The sequence below is a fragment of the Myripristis murdjan genome, chromosome 7 (genome assembly GCF_902150065.1).
Source record: "Myripristis murdjan chromosome 7, fMyrMur1.1, whole genome shotgun sequence".
In the NCBI taxonomy this organism is placed as follows: Eukaryota; Metazoa; Chordata; class Actinopteri; order Holocentriformes; family Holocentridae; genus Myripristis; species Myripristis murdjan.
In genome coordinates this window covers 20,047,032-20,074,138 of record NC_043986.1, presented here as the reverse complement: position 1 = coordinate 20,074,138, position 27,107 = coordinate 20,047,032, and the positions used below count along the sequence as shown (strand labels likewise).

At 43.3% G+C, this 27,107-nt stretch overlaps 1 protein-coding gene across 1 annotated transcript in view; it reads left to right on the top strand.

Moving 5' to 3' along the window:
* Positions 1 to 226: 226 nt before the first annotated feature.
* The window catches only part of LOC115362678 (cadherin-4-like), a 241,293-nt gene continuing 214,412 nt past the window's right edge, over positions 227 to 27,107 (top strand). Inside the window, exons 1-2 of the mRNA XM_030056714.1 lie at positions 227 to 439; positions 1,858 to 1,969. Of these exons, the coding sequence (XP_029912574.1) occupies positions 383 to 439; positions 1,858 to 1,969 (169 nt within the window). The 5' untranslated portion in view covers positions 227 to 382. The remainder of the gene's footprint in view (positions 440 to 1,857; positions 1,970 to 27,107) is intronic.

The window sequence follows — 27,107 nt, the reverse complement described above, 5'->3', positions numbered from 1 at the left end:
TTAGAGCTAAAAGGACGTTATAGAAGAGGGATAAAAATGTAGAGGAGTCCTCAGACAAACATCAGGGGTCTGCTCGGTTGCTCTAAAGCTACCACGAGTGTTGCTTTAAGTGCGTGTGTGGAGTTTTCCTGCACCGGGTGATAGGAGGGGTTGGAGAGTGACGCTGGCTGCGCTTTGGTGCTGAGCTGAGCGCTCACCTGCAGATGAGAGAGCCGGGGAACTCGGGGCAGAGCTGCAGCACACTCACGGAGAACAAGGGGGGACATAACAAGCCATCTGACCAAGAGTGGGGGAAATTATACAATCACTGGAGAAGAAGCACGAATCGACCCTCTTTTTTTGTTTCCTCGTCCAGGCAGCCCTCGCTCGCTCGCTCGCCACGATGAGAACTGACTTCGCTCTGGTCCTGACAGCAGCCCTTCTTCTTGACACGTTTTGGGTGAGATTTCCCACATTATTTTTCTCAGCGGTAAGATCGTGGAAGAGTTGTGAGAGTACGACATGCAGCGTCTCCGAGGGTGCAGGGTGCCCAAGCGATAGCCCGTATGCTCGTAAAGTGGCTGGTACTCGGATGGATTCGAGTGGCAGTCCGGTGCGGTGCAGCAGCGCAGCGCAGAGCCGGGCGTTATTTCGCTACAAGTATATTAACTAGCTCTCTAATGAACAGACATTTTTTAAGAGGAAATCAAAGAAGCGAAAAAGAGCAGACGATCCAGTTGAGCCCGCTGTCATCCTTGTTAAAAATGTGTGGATTGCTGCTGGATCCTCACTGTAGGCTGCCTAAGTTAAAATCACTGCACAATTTAATCACCTGTATTCACGCGCACACTGCGATAGCAACTGTGTTTTCTTTATTATAACTAGGTAGGCAATTTCAATAGTAGGTTTTTACATCCTCATCTCTCCCCTGTAAAGCACTCTAGAAATACAAGATGTTAAACTTGTAAGTTGATTAGTTGTAAGCAGATGTTTTAAAAGGATTTTTTATTATTCAATCAATAAAAGCTAATAGAATTAATACGGCACCGACAGTCCACACTAATGCGCAGCAAGTAGGCTCCATGGGCTTTCCTACTTCTGCTTTTCGGGCTTAAGGCGTTGTTCTAAAATTATGTAAGGATAGGGAAATAAGACATGGGCATTTTTCCTTTTGCGTTATCCCTCTCCTATAGAGATGAGGCAGTGCACAGTGTAACATGAAGGGACCAGGGACCCGGCGGGTTATTGTCTTCTCCATTCAGACTCCAGCCAGCCTTGGCTCTGATGTGAGTCTGTGCACATTCAGCCGTTTGCCTGTAGTGGCTTGGGTCGATTCCTTCAAGTCCACCAATTGTGAATTTTTCCTCAAGTTTTTGAGTGTAAAGACAATTCGACCTGCGCACACTCTCACACACTCACAGACACACATGTACACACGCATACACACACACACAGGTGCCATTCCATTATTTTCGGCTACTGCTCAATTCATTGGACCCCTCTGGTAATGTAAAATTAATGGTCAAGAGTGAGAAAATTTTGCTGCATTCATGCAGTTACCCACGTTCTCGTGTGTTTGCCTTGTGTTTATCACCACACCTTGTGCACAGTACTTTCAAAATGTGGAAATGGACCATCCCTTTGTCATCTCTGCCCATTTCTTTACGAGGCAAATCATGCCAAACATTTAACATCTTATATCTTATAACTGCACCTATACTTGGTAGCATAACCTATTTAGTTCATGAACTTGTTGGATCAAGTGTGAATATTTTTCTGCTAACTGCTGCTTTCTTTCACTCTCAGGGCCAAAGAGAAAAAATGAATCAATGGAATCCATGTTTATAGATGTCTGACAATGTATTCTCTTCCTCCCAGGGGACTAATGGAGAGCAGGCTTCCACAGTTCCCTGCCGACCTGGCTTCTCACAAAGTTTCTACTCCGTGCTCATTTCAAGGGATGTAATGCAAGGCCAGAACATACTTAAAGGTAAGGCCTGTAATGAGAGTGTGAGTTGTTATCCATTTTGGCAGCGAGGTTCACTGTGAGTATGAGAGCATTAATTCCAGTGAAAGGAAACGTGTGCAGTGATGTGATTCCTTTTCATGGCAGGCCTCCTAAGGTCAGCTCACATTCTGGGACAGAAATGATTGAGTCCTTCAGTGTGTTTCATTTAAGCACAAGATTACGCTGGAGTAGTGATTGTACATGTGTCGGGGTGTGTGTGTGTGTGTGTGTGTGTTTGTCGAGAGGTAGCAGGCTTGTATGTGAAAGATGCTGTTAATATGGTGCCTCACACTACTAAAATAGGGCTTAATGCATCTAGAAAATGATTGTAAAAAATGAGACAGATGAAAAGATGAAATTCAGTTAAAAGATCTGTGTAGCTGAGGTTGACATTGGATGTATTGTAGACAGCTGCAGCTGTGAATTACAGAGACGATGTGATCAGGAGCTGCTCACTCTGTGAATTTGCCTGCTGTCGTGACGTTTTGTAGTGGAGTAATTGAAGGGTTCAAACAAAGAGCCATAGAAAACTGCAATTTTTTTTAACACTAAAAGTACACGCTTGTGTATTATCAATCCATCGACTGTGACTGTGAATGTCATGCACAATTTTTACATATAATATGCACCATTTTTAGGTATTTTATTAAACTGCACCACAATGAGACTGGGAAATTTGATATGGCTCATTTGAAGGATTCAGTTTTTGTTCTTTTTTGGGGCATTTGTCCAAGCATTCCTTCTTTTCCTTCACTTTTTTGAAATGTATAAAAACCATTATATTCATCCTCATCAACAGCCTCACCATTATCAACCCCGTTATCACATTCTGTATTGTCACCTTCACGCTACAACGTCTTACCCCTTTGTTTGGGTGTTGTTGCAATTACACTGTGAACCAACTTAGTTTGAGGGGCCGATAGTGCAGGAAATGGAATCGACATCCTGTGTCTAATCTGGCACCGCTCCTGCCAATGTAGGCTAATTGCAATTCTCTATTGATCCCAATGGTTTTTCCTCGTAGCTCAGCTAAGCTGTATTGTTTTGCTGTGGGCGCACAATAGCTCTTTTGTGGGTCGACTGTGTCTTCGGCAGCTGCATGGTATATATTTCTCACTCTCTTTAGCTGCGAGAGAACTGCCGTGGATGCAGCTGTCTAGACTCTCTCTGTCTCTCTGTCTCAAACACACACTCAGATATCAATCACTTATATGAGAGATTCAAGCACAACTTTAGGTCAAATGTTTATTAGACCAGGCATATACTCTACGGCAGGCCACATCATGTTATTTTGTGGCTGTTTGCTCTCTCATGTCTGCATGTTTGTCCTGTGGCAGAGGTGTTATGAGTTTGGATAAAGGTATAGGGCTTAATTTCAGGGTTTCATTAACTTCGGTCTATTGTAGCCGGGCTGAGAGTGGGAGGGGACTGTGGGACATGGCCACTGGTGGCGAGTTCACTCATCATGTGGTAGTAAAGTCTTCAGCCCAGCAGGGGGTGTCAACACAATCACAAACAATCACAGAATGAGCCATCACTGCTGCACAGGAGCCATTTATTTCAGAGAGCATTATTTATCTGGTTCGGTCTCTGGGAGGAGAAATCGTCTCTGGGTTTCTGCTCAGATACATCAACTAATCATTAGTAGTCCAACAGGGCTGTATTAAATAATGGGGATTTAGTTTGTGTCTAAAACTGGAGGCATACTCTTGATTTTACTGCATTTCCCAAGGTAAGCCACTGCAAAATCAGCTCCATATAATCCATACACTTCTTCAAAAAGGCTTAAAGAAGATGACTGTTATTTTTTTTTGCCAGATTGAACAAACTCTGACCCCATAAAACGAATCAGTGAGGCAGAATTTTCCAATGCTGATCATTTGTCAAAAATGTTTTTTTTATTAGGATACACCCCTTGAGATGTACGATCTTGTTTTTTCAGTGGGGTCCCAACATGTATCACAATCACTACATGCATAAAAAATAGAAATACAGTTATCACTACAGCAATGTACAGACAAACAACATACAAACAAAAAACAAAGACAAACGACATACATTAATTAATGAAAAAGCTGAAAACATTACATTCAGAGGATGGCCCATAATAGAATAATAGAGCAATAGAAAAACAATAGAGTTTGAGTGCATTACCAAATACCATCAGGTGAATATAAGGTATAAACAGCGACACCTTCATTGATAACAAGGGAAATCCATCTCAAAGTAAGAAGACATGCTTAAACACACCAAATAATGAGGTGGATCTAATATCAACAGGTAAATTATTCCAATCTGCAGGGGCTTTAAACAGTAAAGCTCTTGTTTTCTTAACACAAGGGACAGAGAAACAGAGCTGAGCAGAGTGCCTAACTTGATAATTTGAAGTAAAAGATACAAGATAATGCTGTAAATAAGGAGGGTAATTGAAATGAATACACCAATGAGTGGATTTGTGGCTCTATGTTACTTTAAAGAATCTCGCTGAGGTCACATAGCCTCCTCTTTGGGATGATACACTCACAGCTGTGGCCAGGCACACACACACACACACACACACACACACACACACACACACACACACTTACAATGTGTATGATTTACAGGGCTCAGACAGTTGATTTATAGTTGGTAAGGGTGTCACTGGAGGGAGGCAGGAAGCTACACTGTAAAGGCTTTAATAATAACATTGTTTAACCCAGAACCGTCAGGCGGGGGCAGGAGTAATGACACACACACACACACACACACACACACACACACACGCACACACACACACACACACGCACACACACACACACACACACACACACACACACACACACACACACACACACACACACACACACACACACACACACATATATACATGTTAGATACAAGGAGAATAATGGGAAGGACAGAACTAGGACCTTGGCCATGATGGGGAGGATGCCTGGGCCACAGTCTCAAAGGGAGGTTAGCACAGAGAGAGATGGAGGGGATGTTACATTCCACAATTTTATCATTTATGTGTCAAAACTGAGATTCTCATAATGTGACCATGTTCCTCATTATTTTGTATCCCTGTTTTAGACAGAATGAAATAAAGTTTTTTTTTTTTTTTTTTGGAAGTTTTGGCTACTGTACCACATTTGTTTAATTCAGTTTCCTTTCATGAGCGATTTCATCATTTCATTTCATTTCATTTTTTTTTTTTCTTTGAAGAATCTTGGATGAATTCTCCCCTCAGTGACAGAGCCTGTGATGCTCACTTCGATAGCTCTCTAAGAATCCTGGGCGCGCTGGCCAGCTGAGCAGTTTTCATTGATCAACACTATCTGTCCAATAAACATTTATTGCTATCAATTCTGCAAACTGCATTGTTCCTGCTGAGTAAATTGATTCGATCTCTTTTTATCTGGGAAACCCCTGCCAGTTACCAAAGATATTGGCTGAAAGCAACACAAAATATGGATGCAGCTCATTATGTGCTGATAGATTACAAGGTCGGATTGTCAGCAGGATATTTAATTGTTCTTTTAAACTGAATGAAATCCTTGGAGGAGCAGTGGGTCGAAGCAGCATGACTTTGACTTAATACAGTATTTTACAACATTGAAAACTTATCCTGGTGAGTGTGAGCTAGAAGTGAAAGTTTTTTTTCCCTCTTAAATTATAGCAGCAAATGCAGCCTGTTGTTTTTGTAAGTTTTAAAATTGCATGTTTGGTTTTGGGGCATTATATCAAGAGCGGAGACACTAAAGATGAGGTCATGGTTTCTGGGGTGAGAGATGTCATCTATCTTGTGGGTATGCGTGCGTGTATGCATGAGTGTGTGTGTCTGTGTGTGTGCGCATTGCAAAAGTTCAATGTTGAGGACCCCTGCTGTCTTCTGTGTCTGGTTTTCATTACAGCCGTGACAGCTTCTTAACCACTTGCACACACAGGGCACCATTAGTGTTAGAGCTCCGCCACACCTGGTTAACATCACATTCTGTATGACTGACACACACGCACACGCGCACACACACACACACACACACACACACACACACACACACACACACACACACACCATGCCCTTTGATCCAAAATCAGAATCAGTAAGCCCCCATTCAGTTAGACTCAGTTTCAGTGTTGTTGGAAAACACGTCTGGCTGTTGAATGGAGTTGAAGGTTTGATACTTGGCTCGCCAACAAACGCTGTCACTGTGTTTGGAGTGTTTTGTATTCTATAGGCGAGAGAATATGATTTGGGCCGAGGCCAGACTCACACAGATAAACACTGCCAGCCAACGTAACCTCATCCCATGTGTCCCTGCATCCCTCTGCTGATTCTATTCTTGGTAATGAAAGCCAGGGACGGCGGTTTCAGCTCAGTGAGCCCACTCTGCTGACCTTGGACTTTGTTTGGGTTACTGGTGGTTTTGGGCAGCCCTCGCTTTTCCGTGTGTGTGTGTGTGTGTGTGTGTGTGTGTGTGTGTTTGAGCGCTCATGTGTTTGTGTGTGTGAGACAGAGAGGGATTGAGAGAGGGAATGTGTGAATGCTGATGCGTGGATGTGCTTTCTCTGGGCACGTCGATACCTGAACTCAGCACGCCGGCATCTTCAGTGCAGTTTCTCAGACTAGAGCTGCTGACTTTCTCTGCAGCCATCCTTTTGTTTCCACCAAATTCACTGAAACTCGACTCTGTTTGGTGATTTAGATCCCTGTAGTGGCTCATCAGCCAGACCGCACGGCATGGACGACTGTACAAAGGCGACCGCATCTCTCCTTAATGTTCCTGGCCAGGCTCGGGCTTGCTACTGTACACATGCATGTTTTTTTTAGAAGTATTGTGAGTGTGCTCTCTCCTTCAGATCATTTCTATAGCCCTTCAGTCCGACTTTTTTTTTTTTTTCTCCCATATCTGTAGAATATTCCAGCGCAGTGTGTTTCCCACTGCCGGCCAAACCATTTGCTCATTCTGAACCAGGAGAGTTGGCTGAGAGCGCTTCACATTCTGAATAAAACAAATTGATCTGAGCTGTATTTTTCTCCAGGATAATGGCTCCAGAAATCTCTGCCAGCATGCATGCTGGAGGCCCTGGGTGATGATTCTCACTTGCCTTGGTCTGGGAAGCTTTCCTGTGAGGGTTTTTGGGTGATTTTTTTCACCAGTAGCCAGGCAATCATGTACAGTAAGAGTGTGACGGCACGCCTAAAGGGAAATCACTTCAACTTTCTGCTACTACGCTGCAAGCATTATGTTCTGAATATCCGTTTACAATAGGAAAAACATAAATTGATATGCAGTAATTATCGATTTCACCTCCATTTTGATTTCCCACAGGCCTATCTCATTCCACATGGAAAATGAGTCTATATTACAAATAACCCTATGGAATCCACCGCCGTTTATCAATAATCCACCGAGAACAAGAGTAAATTTAGCTTTGGCGAGCTGGGTTTCTCCCCAGAATTGAACCTGACACACTCTCTTTAGCGATTCAGAGTGCTGGTCGTGTGGGGACAGAAGTCATCTTTGAAGGAGTGACTCATAGGAACCTGAATAAAAGATGTCTTTTCTTCTCACAGGCTCCAGAGAGACGGACAATACATCAATTTTCCCTTTTTCCCCCCTCACCCTCAAACAGAATTAGGTTGTTTTGATTTCCTGTTTACCTTTTGCCCCAAATCTCTGCACGATGCACAGTATGCAGTGCTATCTGAGTCGATAGCAGACAGGCCTCCTCATGGAGATTAACATTGTTGGAATATAGCTTTCTTTGTTTCTCTCTGTTTCTGCCTAAATCACTCTCATTGTTTTCTCTCTGTCTTTATTAGTTTTGGATCATGGTATCTTACTTTATTATAATCTCTTGCAAAATCCTATCTCTCCTCTGTTCTGTCTCTTGCTGTTGTTCTGAATCATTCGTTCATGTTTGGTCTCTGTAACCCTCTCCCATATAACCATCTAATCTCTGTTATAATGCAAAATAACAGCACAAATCCATTGTCTCTCCCCTCCATCTGTTTCAACCATTACATGGTTTACGGGTAATTTTTTTGTGAGGATATTCACAGTCACGGAGACAGAAACAGACAAATCAGTTTGCCATGGTTATTAATTAGAGAAATGCATGGGGCTTGACATTTGTTGGGTGTCTTGTGACGTGGCGAATACACGGCAGACATACTGAGGTGTTGCTTTGTATTCCTCAGGCCAGAGGCTAATCTGACCTCTGGGAGCTGTAACAAATAGCCAGTTGACTCAAATTTACTGAACATGTAACCTCAGCCCTGATGTATGCATCCAATAGTTTTGAGGATCGCGTGTGGATTTTCCACAGAGGCTCGTAGAGATGATTTAGCCACATTGGCCGAGTGTTTCTTTCCCTGTTAAGGTCCAGACATGAGTGGTTTATGAGATAAGCAGGGGGGCAGACGTCACACCTGCAGGAGTTCCTTTTGATTAATGCGGTTTGGCCCGGGAGCACATGCTGTGGAACAGTTACGCACCTTTGTGTGTTTTTGCGTGCGTGTGCACTGGGGCAGTTGTCCAGTGCTGTACGGATGGCAGGCATCCGCCAGGCGTTTGCAGTCTGGTCATTAGAAAGGCGACCGTGAGAAGACGAGAAAAGAAGAGAGCAAACAGGTGGGGGCCATTATTTTTTAATGAGATTTTTGACATCTTCTCCCCTTGTCCCAAGAGAGGGGACAAAGAAGGAGAGAGGAAGGGAGGGAAACAGAGAGGGGGGGAAAAGAAAAAAAAAGCAGGAGACTTCCTGCAGATTGAGTTACTCTGCTGTGCGTGTTTGAACTCTTCATCCTTGTCATCTGCTTAGTATATTAAGAGACCTCCTGCCTTGGTATGATAGGCCTTATGGGGTCCTGCAGGACCAAGGTTATGGCCCTCCTGAACACATTAAACCTGTTTAAATACTTTGCTTGGACTCCAGCTCTTTAATGCACAGATGGCCAGTATGGGCTATGAAAGCTGTGAGATGACAAGGGGATACTGCTTGCTCTCCCTATCTCTCACTCTCTCATGTGCACGCATAGGCATATACACATACACACTCAATATATGGGAGTTTTTTTTGTTGGTGGTGTCAGATTAAGACATGTACAGAGGCTGTGGTGAGGCACTCCTGCTGTCTTTGGTGAAATGGTTTGTCGTGAGGAGCAAGAGCGATGCAGTGTGCTCCCAGGGCTGTGCTTTTGCCTGGGATATGGTGGACAGGGATTACACCAGCAGGATAAAGATAAGCCTACAAGGCCTTTTTCTCTTTCCTCAATAGTCACACTGACCATGTCCTTCAGCTAGGTGGCTGTCAGAAGGAGGGAGAAACTGGAGGACGTGAGGTGGGAGGGGGCAGAAAAAGAGAGAGAAAGGGAGGGAGACGTTTTCTTCTCAACAGGATGGAAGAGGAAGAAAAAGGATAAGGCTTTATACCCTGAAGCAACATGCACAATGCCATCCACCATGCCACTGACTTTTACACACACACACTCAGCCACACACACACACACACACACACACACACACACACACACTGGGACACAACACTGATTTTTAGAGGTGCCTGCCAGGCTGACACCCCGGCATCAGCTTTGGCTTGGCGTAAATTTACCGTATGTTTGCCATATTTTAATGGATTATATTTGCCTTGGTGAAGGTCTTATGTAATTATAAACCATATTCTAATAATAAAACAGTGATATGAAGAACTTTTACATATGCACATTATTTCTACACACAACACATTTCTGAACAGATTGTCTTTGTTTTTAACTGACCTTTGTCTAGCCTTGGCCAGGTCTCGCTTGCAAATGAGATTCTGTCATCTCAAAGGACTATGTTAAATAAAATGTGAAAAGGTTAAATAATATATTGAAATAATATTTGTTTGGGAGGCAGTTTTTTCCCCATGGAAGTATTACATTGTAATATTATGTAATTATATTAATAAGAAATGCATTTTTATAATTGGGTCCCTTTCGGCCCATGTTGTGAATTTTGAAGAGCAAAGTCACACAGCTGGCCAATAGAACTGCTGCTTTGGGCACGTTGACCTGTAAAAGAAAATCCAACCTGGCTGAATGGCTGTGTCACATCATCCAGTTTTAGACAACACCGCTCTATCAGAGCAGACAAATAAGCAAACAGATAACAAAAAAAAAGATGCACTATGGCTTGCAGTCAGCCTTGATGCTGGATTAGAAGGGACAGCCATGTGGGTAATGATTTGACAGATGTTTTAAGTTACCCTGCCAATAATTGCAAACTGGCATGCAGCAGCAGTATTTAACTGGTTATGGAAAGTTTGAGTGCTACAAATTAGTTAATTGTGTGTAAAGTCAGTGGGCTGTGATGTTTTGAATTTTTTGCGCTGAGATAGTAGAGACCAACAGGGGCAGGCAGACAGTGGCCCAAATGTTGTTGTTGAAGACGGCTGGCAAAAAATGTTACTGTCAAGTCATAGACATGCATGCAAACACACACGCCCACGCATGCATGCACACACACATGCATACACACACACACACACACACACACACACACACACATACACATACACATACACATACACACAATCAGAGAGCTGTTGTGACACACTAAAACAAATGGGATCCAGATACCCCCTCCCAGGCTGCCCACTATTACAGTATAGGGCCTTGGACACTGTGGCGTCCTTGTCCTGCCCACTCACTCCTCACTCCTCCACAGCCTCTGTTTGGCTGTGGATGTATTTTAATTACAGCCTAATTGATTCAGTTAGAAATGAAACCAGTGTGAAGCCGACCAACAAAGTGATGATTCAGCCATTATGGCTTCCAACTTTTTTTTTCCCTCACTGTGATAAAGATAGGCGGGGATAGTGAGAGGGATACGGATGACACCGTACTGTAGTAGGAGATTCTGTCAAAAATCCTCAGCTTCACCTTCTCACCTTTTGAATTTCATTACTCTGTAACCACAGGGCAAATTAAAAATGCATGAGCTCAATTTGTGATATTCTTGTCTTTTCCTCAAAAACTTTAAGTTTTCAACTCCAGTTTTCTTGTAACATAACGTAATTAAAGAGAGGTTCACTAAGCACCTCATTTACAACCATTGTGATATATAGTAAAGACTTTCATAATAGTGATATGAGAATAAGAAAATGAAAAATGGCCCCACATTTCACCTCTAACCCAGCCCCCATTATCTTTCCACTCTGCCTGTTTTCCCCATGCCGAGAACAGATCGTTATTGTTAATTAAAGAGACTTCTCTCGGTTTCTCACAGTTTTCTAATCAACCAGCAGAAGTGTATGATCTCTCTGAGAATGTGGGCAGGACAAATCCAAGAGCATTAGGGCCTCATATGCTATTCCCTTTGCTGGGAGATCCCTCGTCTTTGTTAAGGGAGGATGAAACGCAGGATGGAAGCCCTCAGAAGACATGGCTCTCTGGTAATCACTAATTGTGTCCTGAACTCCCTGTGAATGTTCTCCCCATTAAGTTCTTAAGTTCAGCACACAGTTGAATCATCACCTCTGAATAAGAAAGCCGTGCAGCAACACAGGGGATAGAGGCAGAAGAAGAGAGAGGAGTCGGGGTCGACAAACAGAGTGCCAGTAATGTTAATTAATCAAAAGACAATGATCAGTCCCTTGGTGTCTGGGCCTGCCTATTCAACAGGCTAAAAGCTAATAAGGGGCTAACAAAGGGGGCTCCAGAGGAGCTCTGCTCTTTGCAGACGATGTCTGATGATTCTTGTAGACAGATGATGGTTCCTCTTTTCTTTTTTTTTTTTTTTTTCGGTAGACTTCATTGATTGGCCAGTGTAAAAATTCTGTGTTCTCCCTCTGGCTGGGGTTCAGGTCAGGTAGTTACTGAGGCACACCTGGAACAGGTAGAGGTTGACTGTATTGCAGTGGATACAAGTTTGCAGGTTTGGTCATGGGGGAGATTCGGGGCAAAGCTCACAGACTAAAAGACCACCCTGCCATCCAGCTTTGTGGGTCGCTGAACCACAGGAATAATCTTGTTAGTAGTGGCCAACAGAAATCTTTAATTTAAAAGGAAAATGCCAGTTAATGTATTGGTTTGTTTGTGGGTTATTTTCCACACCACTTGCACACACAGAGAATGACTTGATGGAGCTGTTGGAGCGGTGAGCGTACCGGCAGTGCAGCAACAACCAGCGATGCATGAGATAAGAATACATGCCGCTCAGATCTCTGATGGTGCATAGCTCGACTTTAATCAATCATCCAATGCTAAAAAAAACATTTGATATTGACAGGAATAATTAACAGTTCATGAGGAAAAGACGTGCATGTGCATGTTTGCATGCATGCATGAGTCTGTGTGTGTGTGTGTAAGTGTGTGGAGTGGTGGTAACATCAGGATATGGTAAACTTCCAAAAATCAATTGACAAAGTAAGGAAAGCAAAGAAGTATGATACACTACAGGCAATAGTGAGGAAGCTACTATTTGATCATGAGGAGGCGCCTCTTTGCTCATAAAGACTTTTCAGGTGTGTTGGATCAGCTTCACTGACGATGAAGAGCAGGTTGATTTCGTAGAATCGCACTGTATATCTCTGAATTTTAATGTTCAAAATTGGATTTATATTATAGCAGTGCTTTCAGCTGTAAACCACAGCACATATTTTAATCTCTTCTAAATCCTTGTTGCTACTCGTGTTTTTTTTTGTTTTTTTCTGCTTGTTTATGCTCTGTGGAGCTATATATCAGCATGACATCACATTGTAGGTGGGCCAAATTCATGTTTGTTGGTTCTGGCTATGGGAGACAGCGTGAAATGTTAGATGGATATCACATATTTCAAGTGTGAAACTCAGTGGTGTGCTACGCTTTAACAATTGAAGGTGTGATACACAGATCGTTGTAGCCTTGGCAATACTTGTCATGGATCGTTAATAGCTTGCACATACTCAATTAGCCAGTTAATATTTGCACTCTTCTGGGCTGTGAATACATGCACAGTATTTATAAATAAATACGATGATAATTATTGGATTTAGATGTACAGTGATATTCATCATCCCTAATCTGCTGTTGTTCAGCTCTGCAGCAGCACAGTCCTTGCGTTTTCCACTGCCTGAAAAGTCCAGGTAATTACTGTCTCATGCACTTGTTATAGATTAAACTAGAAAAATCTACGTTTTCTCAACAAAAGGTGTGTACTTGCTTCAGCTTGAAAAGTTAAAAAAATTAATTAATTAGAAATTCAGTGAAATGAAAGAATTGGAAGTAGTGGTAGAGGTCTTAGTTATAGTCATCCTTGTCTATCAGTCTTGACTGTAATGGTAATAATAACAATAAAAGTCACGGAGGCAATTGTAATTGTAGCGGTCATGGTAGAAACAGCAAAATTCTAGTAGGAGAAGTAGTTGAAGCATTATTTTTGGTGGAAATGAATAATAGATAATAATGTTTTAAGATGTTTCCCCTACTCTCTGAAAAGTCCAAGTAATTGCTGTCTCATGAGCTTGATGTATCTGCAATTCAGTGAAATTATTTTATAATTTATGCATCACTCAAAACAAAATAAGAAAAGAATCTGAGATGAGGAAGCTATTCATATAATAACCTGTCATATGAAGGCTGCTTACTTATTCTAAAATTGCAGATGCACTGTAATTATCCATTTGTTTATATATTCTATGTATGGGACAGCACTGTTCACTGTGAGCCAGGGGCTGAATGCTGAAAATTGCTATGTGACACTGCACAATTTCTGTAAGGGTAACAAGGCCTTGTAATGCTATTGGTCAAACGCCATGACTAAATGTAGGCTAGTGAGCCAGCCGCTTCAAGCCCTGGGACCAACAAGCTTTTAAAAGCACCCTGGTCAGAGTCCCTTTCTTCTTGCTCTCCTTCACTGTCTATTGTCTTTTTTCAGCACATCAGAGGAAGAGGCAAAGAGCGACGATAATAAAAGGCCCAGCTTTCCTCCTCTGGGCCTGGGAGAGCATAGAGAAGCAGATAAGTTGTCTAGCTCTGAGTCTGAGGATGATCAAAAACAGAGTGAATCCTGAGGCCGCTGGGGGAACAAGCTCCTGTGAGGGAGAGAGGGGAAAGCAGGGAAGGGGAGAGGGGATGGGAGGGAAGGGGAGGAGGAGGAGGAGAAGGGCCGGGAGAGCCGCCGCACTCAGAGAAGACAGTGTTTGCTCTTCTCCCGGGTAGAACGGGACAGAGGGAGGTGCTGGAGCCAGGTTAGCAGACAGGCAGACAGACAGGGAGGCAAGCGGATAGTCAGGCTAGTTTCTCTGCTCTGTACGTCAGGGCCCGGATGGACAGGCGTTGCTCTGTTTTTTAACTCAGTGGTGGCATGTAGGGCGTCTTCCATGTTGATTGGCAGACTGTTGGATTATTGGCTGGTTAACAGTTTAGATGAAAACACATCATTGGCTCCCTATGAACTAGGCTTTGGGAAAGGCTAGTTACATGCCCTCACATACTGTGCATGTATCCTCTCTCTCTCTCTCCCTCTCTCTCTCTCTCACACACACAAACACACATACACACATGCACATACACACACATTGTTGCCTGGCCCTGCAGGCAGGAGGAAGGTCCCTGGTCTGGAGGGTGATTATCCTAAACGCAGAAATGAAAGGATTACAAAGCAATGGTGTAATCCAGCTGTCAATCCCACACCTCATTAGCAAACATAGGTTTGAGAAGCAGGGAAAGGTAGTGAGGGAGGGGAGGGGCAGCGAGTGGATAAGGGGGGATAGTCAGGGGATAGAGATGGAGTAGGAGGGGAGAGAAACTATGTGAGGGAGGAATGGCTTGGATATATAAGAGAGTGGGAGGAAGTAGAAACTGAAGAAGAGAGGAGGAGGAGGAGTAGAGGCAACAGCCGCGCTATTCTGCTCAGGGGCTCTGCGGAGAGTTTTTATTAAGCTTTCATCTGCCTTTCCTCTCCTCCTCTTCCTCTCTTCACTTCTCCACCCCAGCAGCACCAACAAAAGCAGATGCAGGGAGCGCTAGCCATGTCAGTCACGTCTCAAACCCGCAGTTCTGCTTGTAATTCCCCGATTAATTAAGAACAGTGATTTGTTAATTTAATTGTAGGTGTTGGGTCGTTTTATTCGCCCCCCCACCTCCCCACCCCTCGTGCTTTCTTCTCCCACTTGTTCCCTCTCTTCCTCTTGGCAGGCTAATTTGCCCCGCAGCTTTGAGGAGGGGAAATGAAAGGTATAGCAGAGGAAGCCTTCAGATGGTTTATTAAGAATTGATTTGCCATGGCGGCAGAGAGACAGACCGGAGGGAGATGCACGCTGACGTGCCTCCCAGGCAGACACCCCCAGGCTGGGGAAAGAGAGAAAGACAGAGAGACGGAGAGCGGGTATAGGAGCAAGAACGGATATTGTGATCCGTTGCGGGCGTCTTCACGGGTTGATTCTCAGGACTGCTGCTGACCCACCAGCGCCTTGTCATGTATTATTCAAAATCTTGATCCATTGAACTCTAAGCAGTGCTGACCCCTCTTCAACTTCTTCTTGTGGTCAGTGCCTTGCAAACAACAGGGAGCTCCATCTGAGGAAGTGATTGACAGCCTACTGCAGTGGCCAGTGGTAAATGGAAATACACTGGATCAGTAAAGTTTAGCCGAGGTCGATTTTTTTTGTTGTTGTTTACAAATACATCAGTTTTAGGCTTTGACAGGGATAATCTGGCAAAAATGACAGCTCTGGCACAGCAGCCAGTTAATAGAACTGTTGCATTAGGAGCAGGTTAATGAATTTACATTAGCATAGCCTGCTTGTACCACAAGACAGGCCCGGCCATATTTCCCACTGTGTGTTGGCTGCAGTGCTGTCACAGCATCCTGCTCGTGAGCAGACACACACACTGGACAGCATGGCAGGCGTGAGATAGATGACAGATCAGAAGCATTAAAGCTTCAAAGCTTAGGAGAGAACAGAGAGGCTGAATCCCCCCAGCTAGGACAGACTACTAAGGAGGGAGTGCATCTTATCTGTACCGGCTCATCTCCCCATGTCTGCACAGAGGAACCGTCCCCCTCGTTTACTGCTGGTCAGACACCAGAGCCATGAAAGCTTATTGGCTCTCTAGTCAGGTTTTTCATCCCTGTGTGTTTTTTTATGTCACATGAGGTAGTTGATTCTATTTCCAATCTGCAAGAATTGATTGGCCACTGCTGCGTTCCATTTCCTCTTTTCACAGAAGCGTGGCATTTCTCATTATCCCTTTGCTTAATTTATGCACAAATTATTCATAGTTTGGTGAATCACGAAGTTTAGCGACAACATTTTGACAGTTCCTGTTGTGCTTTTAGAGAATAGGTTTGAAATCAGTAATGTGTTTCTCTCTCTGTGTGTGTTTATGTCAGTGTGTATGGGTGTATTTGCGTGCATGTGTGTACGCATGTGTGTGTGCAAAAATAGGGTTGATGGGGATTTAACTGGAGAAAGTTTGTGTTTCCTTCTGTTGAATTCCTGAGATGAACAGAGGAAAAGTAAATAAAAAAAAAAAACAGAATAAAGACACTCAGTGGGATGGTGATAAAAAGAGTGGGCCTCATCATGCTGCAGTACCTCCCAGCAACAACAACAACAACAACAACAACAGCAATCTAGGATGAAAAGGATTTACAGAACAGAAGCAGAGTGTAATAACAGCGTCTCCAGCCATGTGACAGGTAACATGTATGAGCTTGAATTAGCTGCCAGTCATGAAGTTTTTTTATAGTCTTCTTCATTACTGGTGGCCACCTTATTAGGTATGTAACAGTGTTGCTGGTAAACAAACACAAACACATTTCAGGCAGTGCTTTAGGATGAATGAGCTGAAGGTCTGTCTGTACGTTCAGGCGGTGTGATGGCCCATCACATGAGCAGACAGGACTAGGGCAATGTGAACTGAAAAGATTTTTACACGGTGACAATTATGATCTTACGCCATTCAGAGTCAAATTCTGTGAACAACAAGACTGTCATCCTGCTTTATCACAGGTTGCATGTTTTAAAAACCTTAGGGAATCTGGCAAAACATCATCATTTCCCCTCTTTATCATTGAACAAGAGTGAAAGAAAAAAACAGTGGATAGTGAAAACATGGAGAGACCGGGCCATGTTTCTTTTTTTTTTTTTTTTTTGGCATTTCTGCTTTATTTAGAGAGTAGACAGTAGAGTAGAGAGAGACAGGAAAGGCAGGTGAGAGAGAGGGGACGACATACAGCAAAGGGCCTGAGATTGGATTCAAACCCAGGACGCTGAGATCAGCCATATTTCAAAGTAAAGACAAAAAATAAATAAATAAATAAATAAATATTTGGACATCTGATAGTTACCATTAGTTAACATTAGTGATCAGCCACATTGTAGCTACTGTATGTAGAGTTATATGATGTGACAGGAAAGGCATAATTGATCTGACAACATGCATAGGTCTCCACTAACATTAAGTAGCTTAGGTTTTCTCCTCCATAGAGATCCAAAAGCCTGGAATTATTGCCCCTACTTATTGTGGAAAGAGGAATTCAGCAAATAAGACTCAACCACCATCCCTCATGTTCTCTTGAGCTGTCCATCTGAATTTGAACAGGACAGCACAGCTTTTTAATTGTCCCAATATGATTTATACAAGTCCCTTTTACAGCACGATTGAATGTTACCACAGAGAGCTCCATATTTCACCGACCTCCTGTTTTGTTTTGGTATTTTTTTTTTTAATCTTCTCGCTTTCCCTGGGAAAATGTAATAATATTCTACAGGGTAGGCAGAAGTGGAAACAGAGACCCAGAATGTCTCTTTAACCAGGTAAAAGAGAAGTCTAAGGAATTATGGGGGCTTTTTCAAGGCTTATGTTCTCAGTGCGGCAATGCCGTGTTCTATAGCCTTTCTTTTTAGTCATTTTGGGGATCTTTAATAATGATAATACATTTTATTTACACTATAAGAGCCTTTCAAGGCACCCAAGGACACTTTACCAATCAATATGCAATAAAAAAAAAAGTCGATACATAATAATAAAAGATAACAGCTGAAAATGGTAACAATAACAAAGAACAGCAGCAACAAAATAAAATATATACACAGATGAAAAGAATGCTTTCATAATTACAAAGTGCCAGAAAAGGCAATACAAATCTAAACAGGTGAGTTTTCAGTTGCGACTTAAAAGAAACAACAGATTTGCACTGTCCCTGAGGGAGAGCATTTCAGAGTTCAGGGCCACCCCAGCTTTGCAGATTGATGGAACACAACAGTATTTTTTTCTTTTTTTTTTGACTGTCTGCCCATAAACCGCACGTTAACTCAGTTAAATAACCAAGCACCCCAGAAGCTTGGTTTCCATCCAGTGACTGGCAACAGTTTGGTCCAGGAGACCAGCGGTTAGGAAGGAAGTTGAATCCTGCCTCGACTGTAATCGGCTCTGGCCAGCACAGCTCTACAGGAGGGTTTGTCTGCTCATGGGAGGGTGTGTAGAAATGCTGAGTCGGATGGGATACCTACTGGACAGGACAAATTGAGATAAATGATACTGCATTGAAGGGCATAGCTCTCTTCTCTTATAGCTTGGAAGGTAGAATATTCTTATAGATGCTATTCTTATGAGCTGGAACCTCTTTATAACAGAGGAGAGGCTAAGAAGTTCTTAGTAGAATTGTGCTACAGAGAAAAAAAAGCCATTTTGCTCGGAAGCATACATTTGCATGCACATAATTGCCGCAGTGTGCATTGGAACACCACTGTATGAGGTGATTTAGAGTATTATCAGTTGTATGCAAAACAGTTCGGCTAGTTAAACATGATGTCACATCGAATACATCAGATTAGATATTTCCAGCTTTTGTAAATCTCATGTCAGTCGCCCAGCGTCACTTTAGCCAGGTATGATCTTGTTTGCATGTATATTGTTTTCATATGTCAGCACAGCAGTGATTTGTCCTGCAGATGCAGACTAATGAATGAGGTGTCCTGCTTGTGGGCTGATATTAGCCTGGGTAGCAGTTCCTTTGATGTGATTAGCTCCATGCTCTCTCTTGACAAATTGGGCTGTCCTCTCCTCACAGCCAAAGCACTAATCTATGCCAAGAAACAAAGAAACTCCTTCCGCTTAACAGAACACATGCCTCTCAACCCCTCCACCCCCGCCCCCTCTGTCTCTGTGTATCTGCTTTAGATAGATAGATAGGGAAAAAATCCACAATTTGATGAGTATTCACATTTTGGCACAAATTGCACAGTAATATTTGATATATTCAGAAAACTGACCACCTCCTACACTGACATATTAAAAGTTACAGTATTCATTGGCAAATTATCAGAGTTGCGGACAAACAGCATGCAGCTCCCCCTGGCTACCGAGGGAGAGGAGACACAGAGATACATTATAGTAGTTGCCGAGGCAGATCACAACAACCTCCCCACTGGCTAAGGCTGGAACTGGCAACATTGGCAAATGAATGCCTTAAGTTCCCCTTGGCAGACCTTGATGGAATGAGTTGATGGATCTGTCCTCTGTTGCACGGATGGCTTTTCCCCTATTCATTTTGCTAACATCTTTCTCTCTCCCACTGTCTGCAGAGATTCTAGCGTCAACCCAGGAACAGAGGATTTTCATTCACCAACTAGTTCAGCCAGTGTGTGTGTGTGTGTGTGTGTGTGTGTGTGTGTGTGTGTGTGTGTGGCCCCCCTCAGTTTATGTTGCGACTGTTCTTGGTCCAATCCATTTTGCTGTCCTAACAGACAGCCAAATACTAAGTGGTCTGGCCCACCTCCATATCCACTCTCAGGATGGTGGGGACTCCCTGTCCCATTGGAAGTGCAGCACCGGGTCCTGGGGTGTATGTTTCTCTCTCTCTCTCTCTCTCTCTCTCTCTGTGTGTGTGTGTGTGTGTGTGTGTGTGGCTATGTGTTTGTATTTTTTTAAATGTGAGTATGTATGTGCAAGCATTCTCCACCTAACCACACTGAATGCTTAAAGAGAAATTATTGAAGTGTAGTGAAATTTCAGAACAGAGTCGTGGCAAATGGTTTTCTTTTGAGTGTTTGTAGTGAGACTGATCTCAGAGATGAGCACAGAAAACACCCAACTCCATCCATGTAACGGCTGCAGAAAAATTTTCTTAATATTTAACTTTAAATCAGACACCAGTGCTCAAGCACGATCGCATTGGATGACCTGCTCTGAAACTTTTTGAATAATGGAAATCCATCGGTTTGCCACTTAAGATACCGTTTAATGAATTAAGCAGGCCCCGGACGGATGACCTAAGGTGGAAGACAAAGAGGTTGTATATATTACACCTATCTGATGAGACGTCTGCACATTAAGCATAAAATATTCGCATGTCATCATCAGGAGGAAAGGGGTTTGCTTATCTTGGACCCAGAGGAATGGGCTCCATTTCTCTCTATCTGACTCTATCGCCTATTACTTTTCAAAAAAGCACCGAGAATTATAATGCGTTTTTGAACATTCTGGAAAGCAAACGCATGTGCAAGCCACTGAGTGCGCGTGAGATGATAGTAAAGGTGTGTGCATTTTGTTGATGGTAGAGTTGAACCAGTAGCCACACCAGGTTTAGTGCCCCTTGACCTCTCGAAATCACACCCCTCTCCCTGTTCCCTCCTTCCGCTTTAGTTTGCCCAAACTCCCCGCCTCCCCAGCTTGTCTCCACTCGCTTCACTCCTTTACTGTGGCAAGTGGAGACTCTTATCATTGATTTTCTCTTTTCTCTCCTCTCCTCTGTTCACTCACCGCAGCGCCTCCCAACTTATCTGGCTCTGACAGAACAATGCTGCAGTAGGAGGGCACTCAAGGACAGATTAGATTGTTTGGGGATTCTCATTCCTCATTTTTTCATACTTCTCGCTCTATGTGTTCCTACTCTGTAGCACATTCCAAGCCCTGTGATATTGTTTATCTGCCTCTATCACTTGCAATTCCTAACACTGCTGCTCTTCTGCTTCTTGGGCTGAAGAATAGACTATCTCTTGTTCTATCTTTCTTGTGTGCCTGTGTGCATTAGTTAAGAATGGAGTTAAGGTAATGTGTGTGCATGCGTGTGTGCCTAAATGTGTGTATGTGTGTGCGTGTGCAGTGGTAGCGCCTCCTCTGTCTGAGCTGTGGTAATTACTGTGCTTCACTGCCTCTGTAGAAGTCAATGAAGCTGAACTCATTGTCTCTCTCTACATGGAAGTCAACTATTGTGTGAATTCCCCGGCGACATCACAACCACTGCTAAACCACCTTCTTGCATTCTTTATCGGCCTCAGTGTGGCTCACTTTGTCCTTTTGTCTCTCTCCCACTCTCTCTCTCCTACTGCGACTCTCCCTCTCGTATGCCGGTGTGCATGTGTGCGCACGTGTGTCAATGTGCACATTTCCACATCCCATTGAATTCTACCAGAGGTAATTGAGCTTAAGAATGTCTTTGTTTATTTTCCATGTATCTGTCTCTGTGTTTAATTAAAAACATACAGTATACCTAAAGTTGTTAACAGCATGACTTAATCTTATATCCAAACAAAAATAACTAGAAGGCATCTTAATGAAATTCTTATGCTCTTATGCTAACCCCTTTGATTTTATTTTAAAACTACCCTTAAGCAGCTTCAAAGTTTTTTTCCCTCTATATTTTATGATGTTGGCGCATATATATTCTGTATATGCTAGGTTCAGTGGTTCACTGAAACTGCATCTTGCTTATATTGAGTGATTTATTCAAACCCAAGATGCCATTGTGTTATGGCTGCATCATTACATCAGATAGAAAATATCTAGGCGTCATTTTATACACATTTCACTGTGATTCTGCAGGACATATGTGGCATCTTTGGAAATTTTGAGGTTTTCGCTAGAATTTTAAATAAAGTTTGAACAACACTCGGTCCCGCAGCAATAAGAATATGTATCATAATCTTTGTCTCAGGGCTTTGCGAACTTGAAGTGTCTTTGTTTTTATCTTTAAAGATGGCATCCCGCGCCACACGCAGCCTGCACGTGTCTGTGTGTACAGTCACTGTCTCCCAGTGTCGCTGAGACAGAGGGGAAATGTTATCATTAACTATGCTCAGCCTGAAACCACTGTGACCACACCGGCAGCTTATGGGAGCTTGCCAGTTGTTCTCAAACCCTGCTTCCCTTTGGTAAAGTTTAACCTTCACACTGCACTGCAGAGAGGAGCATTCTCAATGGCGAATAGGTTAGCCTCAAACCCGGGCGACCTCGCTGGGAAAGAGCGGGATGGAGGCGGGGGGGTGACTAATAAAAAGGAGGTTAGTTGCATGGAATGTGCTTAATGGCTGGGTGAACCAGGGCCACAGGGAAATGCTGCATCTGATTTTAGGAAGAGGAGGCTCGGGTTAGCTAATTGCTGTGTGGGATGGGATGAGATAAGATGGAATGGGATGGATGTTTTCTGAGCACAGGGATGGAGGTAGATTGACTCCAACTGTTTTTGCCCTTTTTAAAATGTGGATAGAAACTGCGGGAGCAAGAAGTTGCCGTGGCAACAACGGAAGCCAACAATTTTCATCTGTTTCTTCTAGCCATTCCCCTATTTGCTGATACTCTATGTATATGTATCATGTATGGTTGTGTGCGCTGCATGTGTATTCTGTGTGTTTCCAAGTTCTTGAATGCAAAGTTAGTGGTGTTCAAGTTTAAACCAAGAGTGCGCACAGGCAGTGTGTTATTAGTCACAATGGAGAGAAATGGAGGGAAAAGGAGGGAGCAGGATATGCATTGGGATCGGGAGTACAATGCAGAGGTTGTTAATGTGAGCCTATTGTTCAGCAAATTGGCTAGAGTATAGTTATGCCTGCTAAAACAGCACGCATGCAATTAGTGCAGAGACAGAGAGAAAGAGAACAAGTGCTTTGCATGCCAGTCGCGTGCTGCGTGAGTCTTTTGGCACCAGTTAGCTTGTGTTGCCATGTTTAGAGTGTTTAAATTGGTCTGCAGTTGTCTGTTGGCTCACAAACTGTCCTCCACAGTGTCCATTTGTTTCCAGCGTTACGGCTCCTTAATAGACCAATTGTGGCATCTATCTCAAATAGTTTACTTGCAGAGTTTTACTTAGAGCTAAGTAAAAAGATTATTGCTCTCTTTAAGGGGCCCTGTTATTCTCAAGTATGCTAAGTGTCTGGAGAGCCATTCACCAGTTGATAATAGTCAGAGTAGAGCTTACACGAACGCTAGGAGACTCAAGAGTCCAGAGACTGTGCTCTCTCCGCTCAACTCTTACTTTCTGGAAAAGAGACAAGAATGTGGAGTTTGACTTGCACTACAAATCTGGAAGGGAGAGATGGGCACAGGGTTTTGGCTTTACTGAGGGAGGAGGAGAATCTGTGCTGTTACTCCTTGTGGAGATGCTTTTGTTTACAGTGGCCTTTACCAGGAAATGTCACACAAAGCACTCAGGCATCAAGGGCCACTCTCAGGGCAAGGCCCCAGGCTGCAGCAAGCAGGAGGAGCACAGCGCACAAATGCAAAAACGCCCACGCATGCACTCATACGCACGCACACACACACACACACACACACACTGCACAAGTAGGTGTGATGTAACTTACACAAAATAAAAGCTAAATAAATAAATAAAAGCTTCCCTCTCAGCATCTCATCTCACCCTTCCATCTCGTCTCAACCTTATTATAGATTGGTTTCAAAATAAAACAAATAAAAGATCTATATTTATTCGCTTGTGTGTATTTTATTAAAAAAAAAAAAAAAAAAAAAAAACACCCTGATCTTTGATCAACTTTGGGAATATTATCTCATAAAAACCATTTTTATTTTTTTTTTTACCTGTCGTGAAAGAACATCTCAGTGCATGGCTTTAGCCTTTTTTTTTCACACCCATGCACAACGTTGTCTGAAGAATGACTCATTAGCAGGACCGGCAAGAGGCTCCTATGAGAAGAAGAATGTTTTTCTTCTTTTTAATAGTCTCAGCTGGCATTTTGACTCATTTTCCCTGTTTCTATTTGTGTTTTTACATTGTGGGCCTCAAGGGGAGAGGGCAATAGCCTGCTGAACTAGGCCAGCGGAGACACTGACATTTAGACTCAAAGGCTAATGGGATGCCTGAGACTGCCCTGTGCTAGCTGGCTCTTTGTCGGGATTCTCAGATCAGCGCTGACTAGCCCACGCTCCTCTCCTGGACTGTCTGGAGCCCTAATGCGTTCTCTCCCCAGACCCAGCATCTTCAAATACGCTGACATTCTTTTTCTTTCTTTCTTTTTTTTTTCAAGTCTGGATGGCAGTAGCCGAATTCTGTGTCTGTCTGCATGCCTCTCTGGTGGCCGCAGCTGAAGACTCAACTCATCTCATACTGAGAGAGGGCCGTGGGGAGGCCACTAAAGAGAAACACATTGTCTCTCTTAATGGAGGCCGGGGACTCATGGAGTTCTGCCCTTACAGTGGTAAAGCAAGGGCTTCTTCAGACCAGTCATTTATTCTGTCTAAAGGCTCATTTATTCTATCCCAAGGCTATGTTGTGAAAAACATCCCTAATGATTATAGTAATACCCAGTGGGTTAAGATGTTGGAACAATCTTTCATCTCCCCTGAGATGTTTTAGCTTGACCTATTCTCTGACCCTCAGGGCCAATGCTGCCTATTGGAGCCAGAAGACTCATTTGACATAGCTCAAAGGCTGTCTTAACCCCTGTGGTACACTCATATATCATCACGGCACATCCTCCGAATACTTTATTATCACAAAGCACTTTAGCACTTCTCTACCACAGGCATTTTGACACTGTATGGTAATGGATGCAGGACCACAGTTTCAACAATTGTGCTATAGTGTAAAAATGTAGAAGTCCAACATAATACAGACATTTCTAGATTTGTAGGACCAGCTGAAAGATTCCTATTAAAATGACAATTTATATTTTATGCTTTTTTTTTAAACCAGGTAATTCAGTGAGGACACATTGGAAGTATTTCTGTGAGAAAGAGGATTGCACATACTCACACACTCACACCTGGGAGTAGCCCTACGCTGCTGCTGTGCAACACTTTGCAGCTCCACTAGAGCAATCGAGTGTTTACTGCCTTGCTCAAGTTCTTCAGGGAGGGGAGTGCTTTGCTCATGAATTTTCCCCTACCCAGATTTTCTCAGCCGGTTTCGCTATTTGAGCTGGACCCTTTCTGGTCCAAGGGCTGCTGCTTTAACCTTCGGGACACTGGTGTCCTGGCCAGGATGTGAAAACGTGTCAGAAAAAAAAGGATGTTTCCTGCGCTAGGAGAGTGCTCTCCAATGTGAGCTTTGAGTGTACTCCATGGTAATGGGATTGCTCATTTCCCTGCAAATGCAGAGACATTTAAAATATTCAGAAAATTAAATTGAAAATAATTTCGAGAGAGACAGAGAGACAGAGATACAGGGAGGCGAGAGGAGAGAGTGAGTGAGAGAGGTTTGTTTTGCTCCTGGAAATATCAGCGTAATTAGGAGTAGCATATCATTTACAAATCAGGGCTGACATTTAGGATGCTGGCGGGTAATAATGTAGGATTGTATTTCAGATGTGTGATGAGAGAAATATTTCCCTGATTGGAGAGAGGCAGCATGTACAGCACAGCACTTTTCCCAGGTGTCACAATCAGTCCTGTAGTAGCAGATGTAACATTAGTCACTCTGTCCACTCTGCTCAGCCCGTCCGCAATCTCATAAAGCTCTGGGATGACTCTGCTCTCAGTCAGTCTTGTTGATCAGAGTGGGGATTTTTATCTATCTCTGATGAGACAGAATTAGTGATCGCTTCCTACCAGCTTGTACTTACTGAAGACCAGACTGGTATAAACACAGATCATTAGCGTCAGACTCAGCGGAGCATGAAGTGAGCGTTCATGTGTGCCTGCGTGATGAGAAGACTTTCAAGTGTTTGAATTACATGATGTTTGAAATAACAGACGTGTCACCTCAGCAATGTCATGGGGGCATTTTCACGGAAGCAATTCGCACCTCGGCAATTGTCTCCTTTGGCAATTTTGTCCTTTCATGAATTTATTTTGGGCCTTTTCGGGACGCCTGAGTGGTAGCGAGCGAACCTAGAACCATCTGTTCCAATCATATCACTTCATCTGTGATCCAGTTAGGCCGCGGCATGTTACTAAGTGATGCGTCCCAGATACAGCATAAAACATCAGCGCAACACAGCAGCACTACATCTCTCCCAGGCATACACAGAGACAGAGTAGAGCAGGCAGAAGTTTCTTACAAACACTTTGTCAACCTAAAGGAGGACTACGCTGGAAAGTACAGAGTGTTTACAGTGTCTCGATGTCATGGAAATGGCCCGTGTGAGTGAAGGGGCCCTAAAGGTCCCAGGTCCACTCCAGCAATCTAAAAAATAGTGAATGGATACTGAGACAGAGCCGTTTGCATCCATCATCTGTAGATGGGGTTGAAGTAGTGGTGGTAGCTTGTAGTGGCCTATGATTAAAGTGCAAGCGCTGTAACTGTAGATAACTGGGATACATCCTCCGCAGCTTCCACTGAAATCTGCCTCTTCTACAGTGAGATAATAAATAAGCATACCTCCTGCAGGCTGTATGCAATAAATACGCATTATCCACAATTACTTCTGTGCTTTATTACCGCAGTTTTGGTGATAACAGGGTACTGGGTCTAGCCATGCCTCTTTTATTATAATTTATGATGGCCTTGGAGCCCAGCTGTGGTTCTCATAGCAGCACTGCTGAATTCTAGTGGAGATATACAGTATATCTAATGTGCAACTCGGGAAGAAAGCCATACTTCGCCCCAGAGTGCAATCTCACCCTGATACAAGTCTGGTCTGCCTGGCTGCAGGTGATGAATGTCCTCTGATCGGTTGTGAAGGACCTCTTTATTCTGTCTTTCTGGGTTAACCTCAATTCCAAAAAAAAAAAAAAAAAAAAAAGAATAAAAGATGTAGTTGTGCACAATTTGTTTCCCATTTTAGCCATGCAGCACTGCGATATGCACACACCTACAGTAATTGACTCCTGAAAAAAAAAAAAAAAAAACGACAGCTAAAATTGAGCTCACAAGTTCCCTCCAGTTCAACTGGATTGACAAATTCAACATCTCTCAGGCGGCAATGCAGAACACATTGTCAAGCTGTGATAGATAATTTCTGAGGGAACCAGGCTTATCTGCCT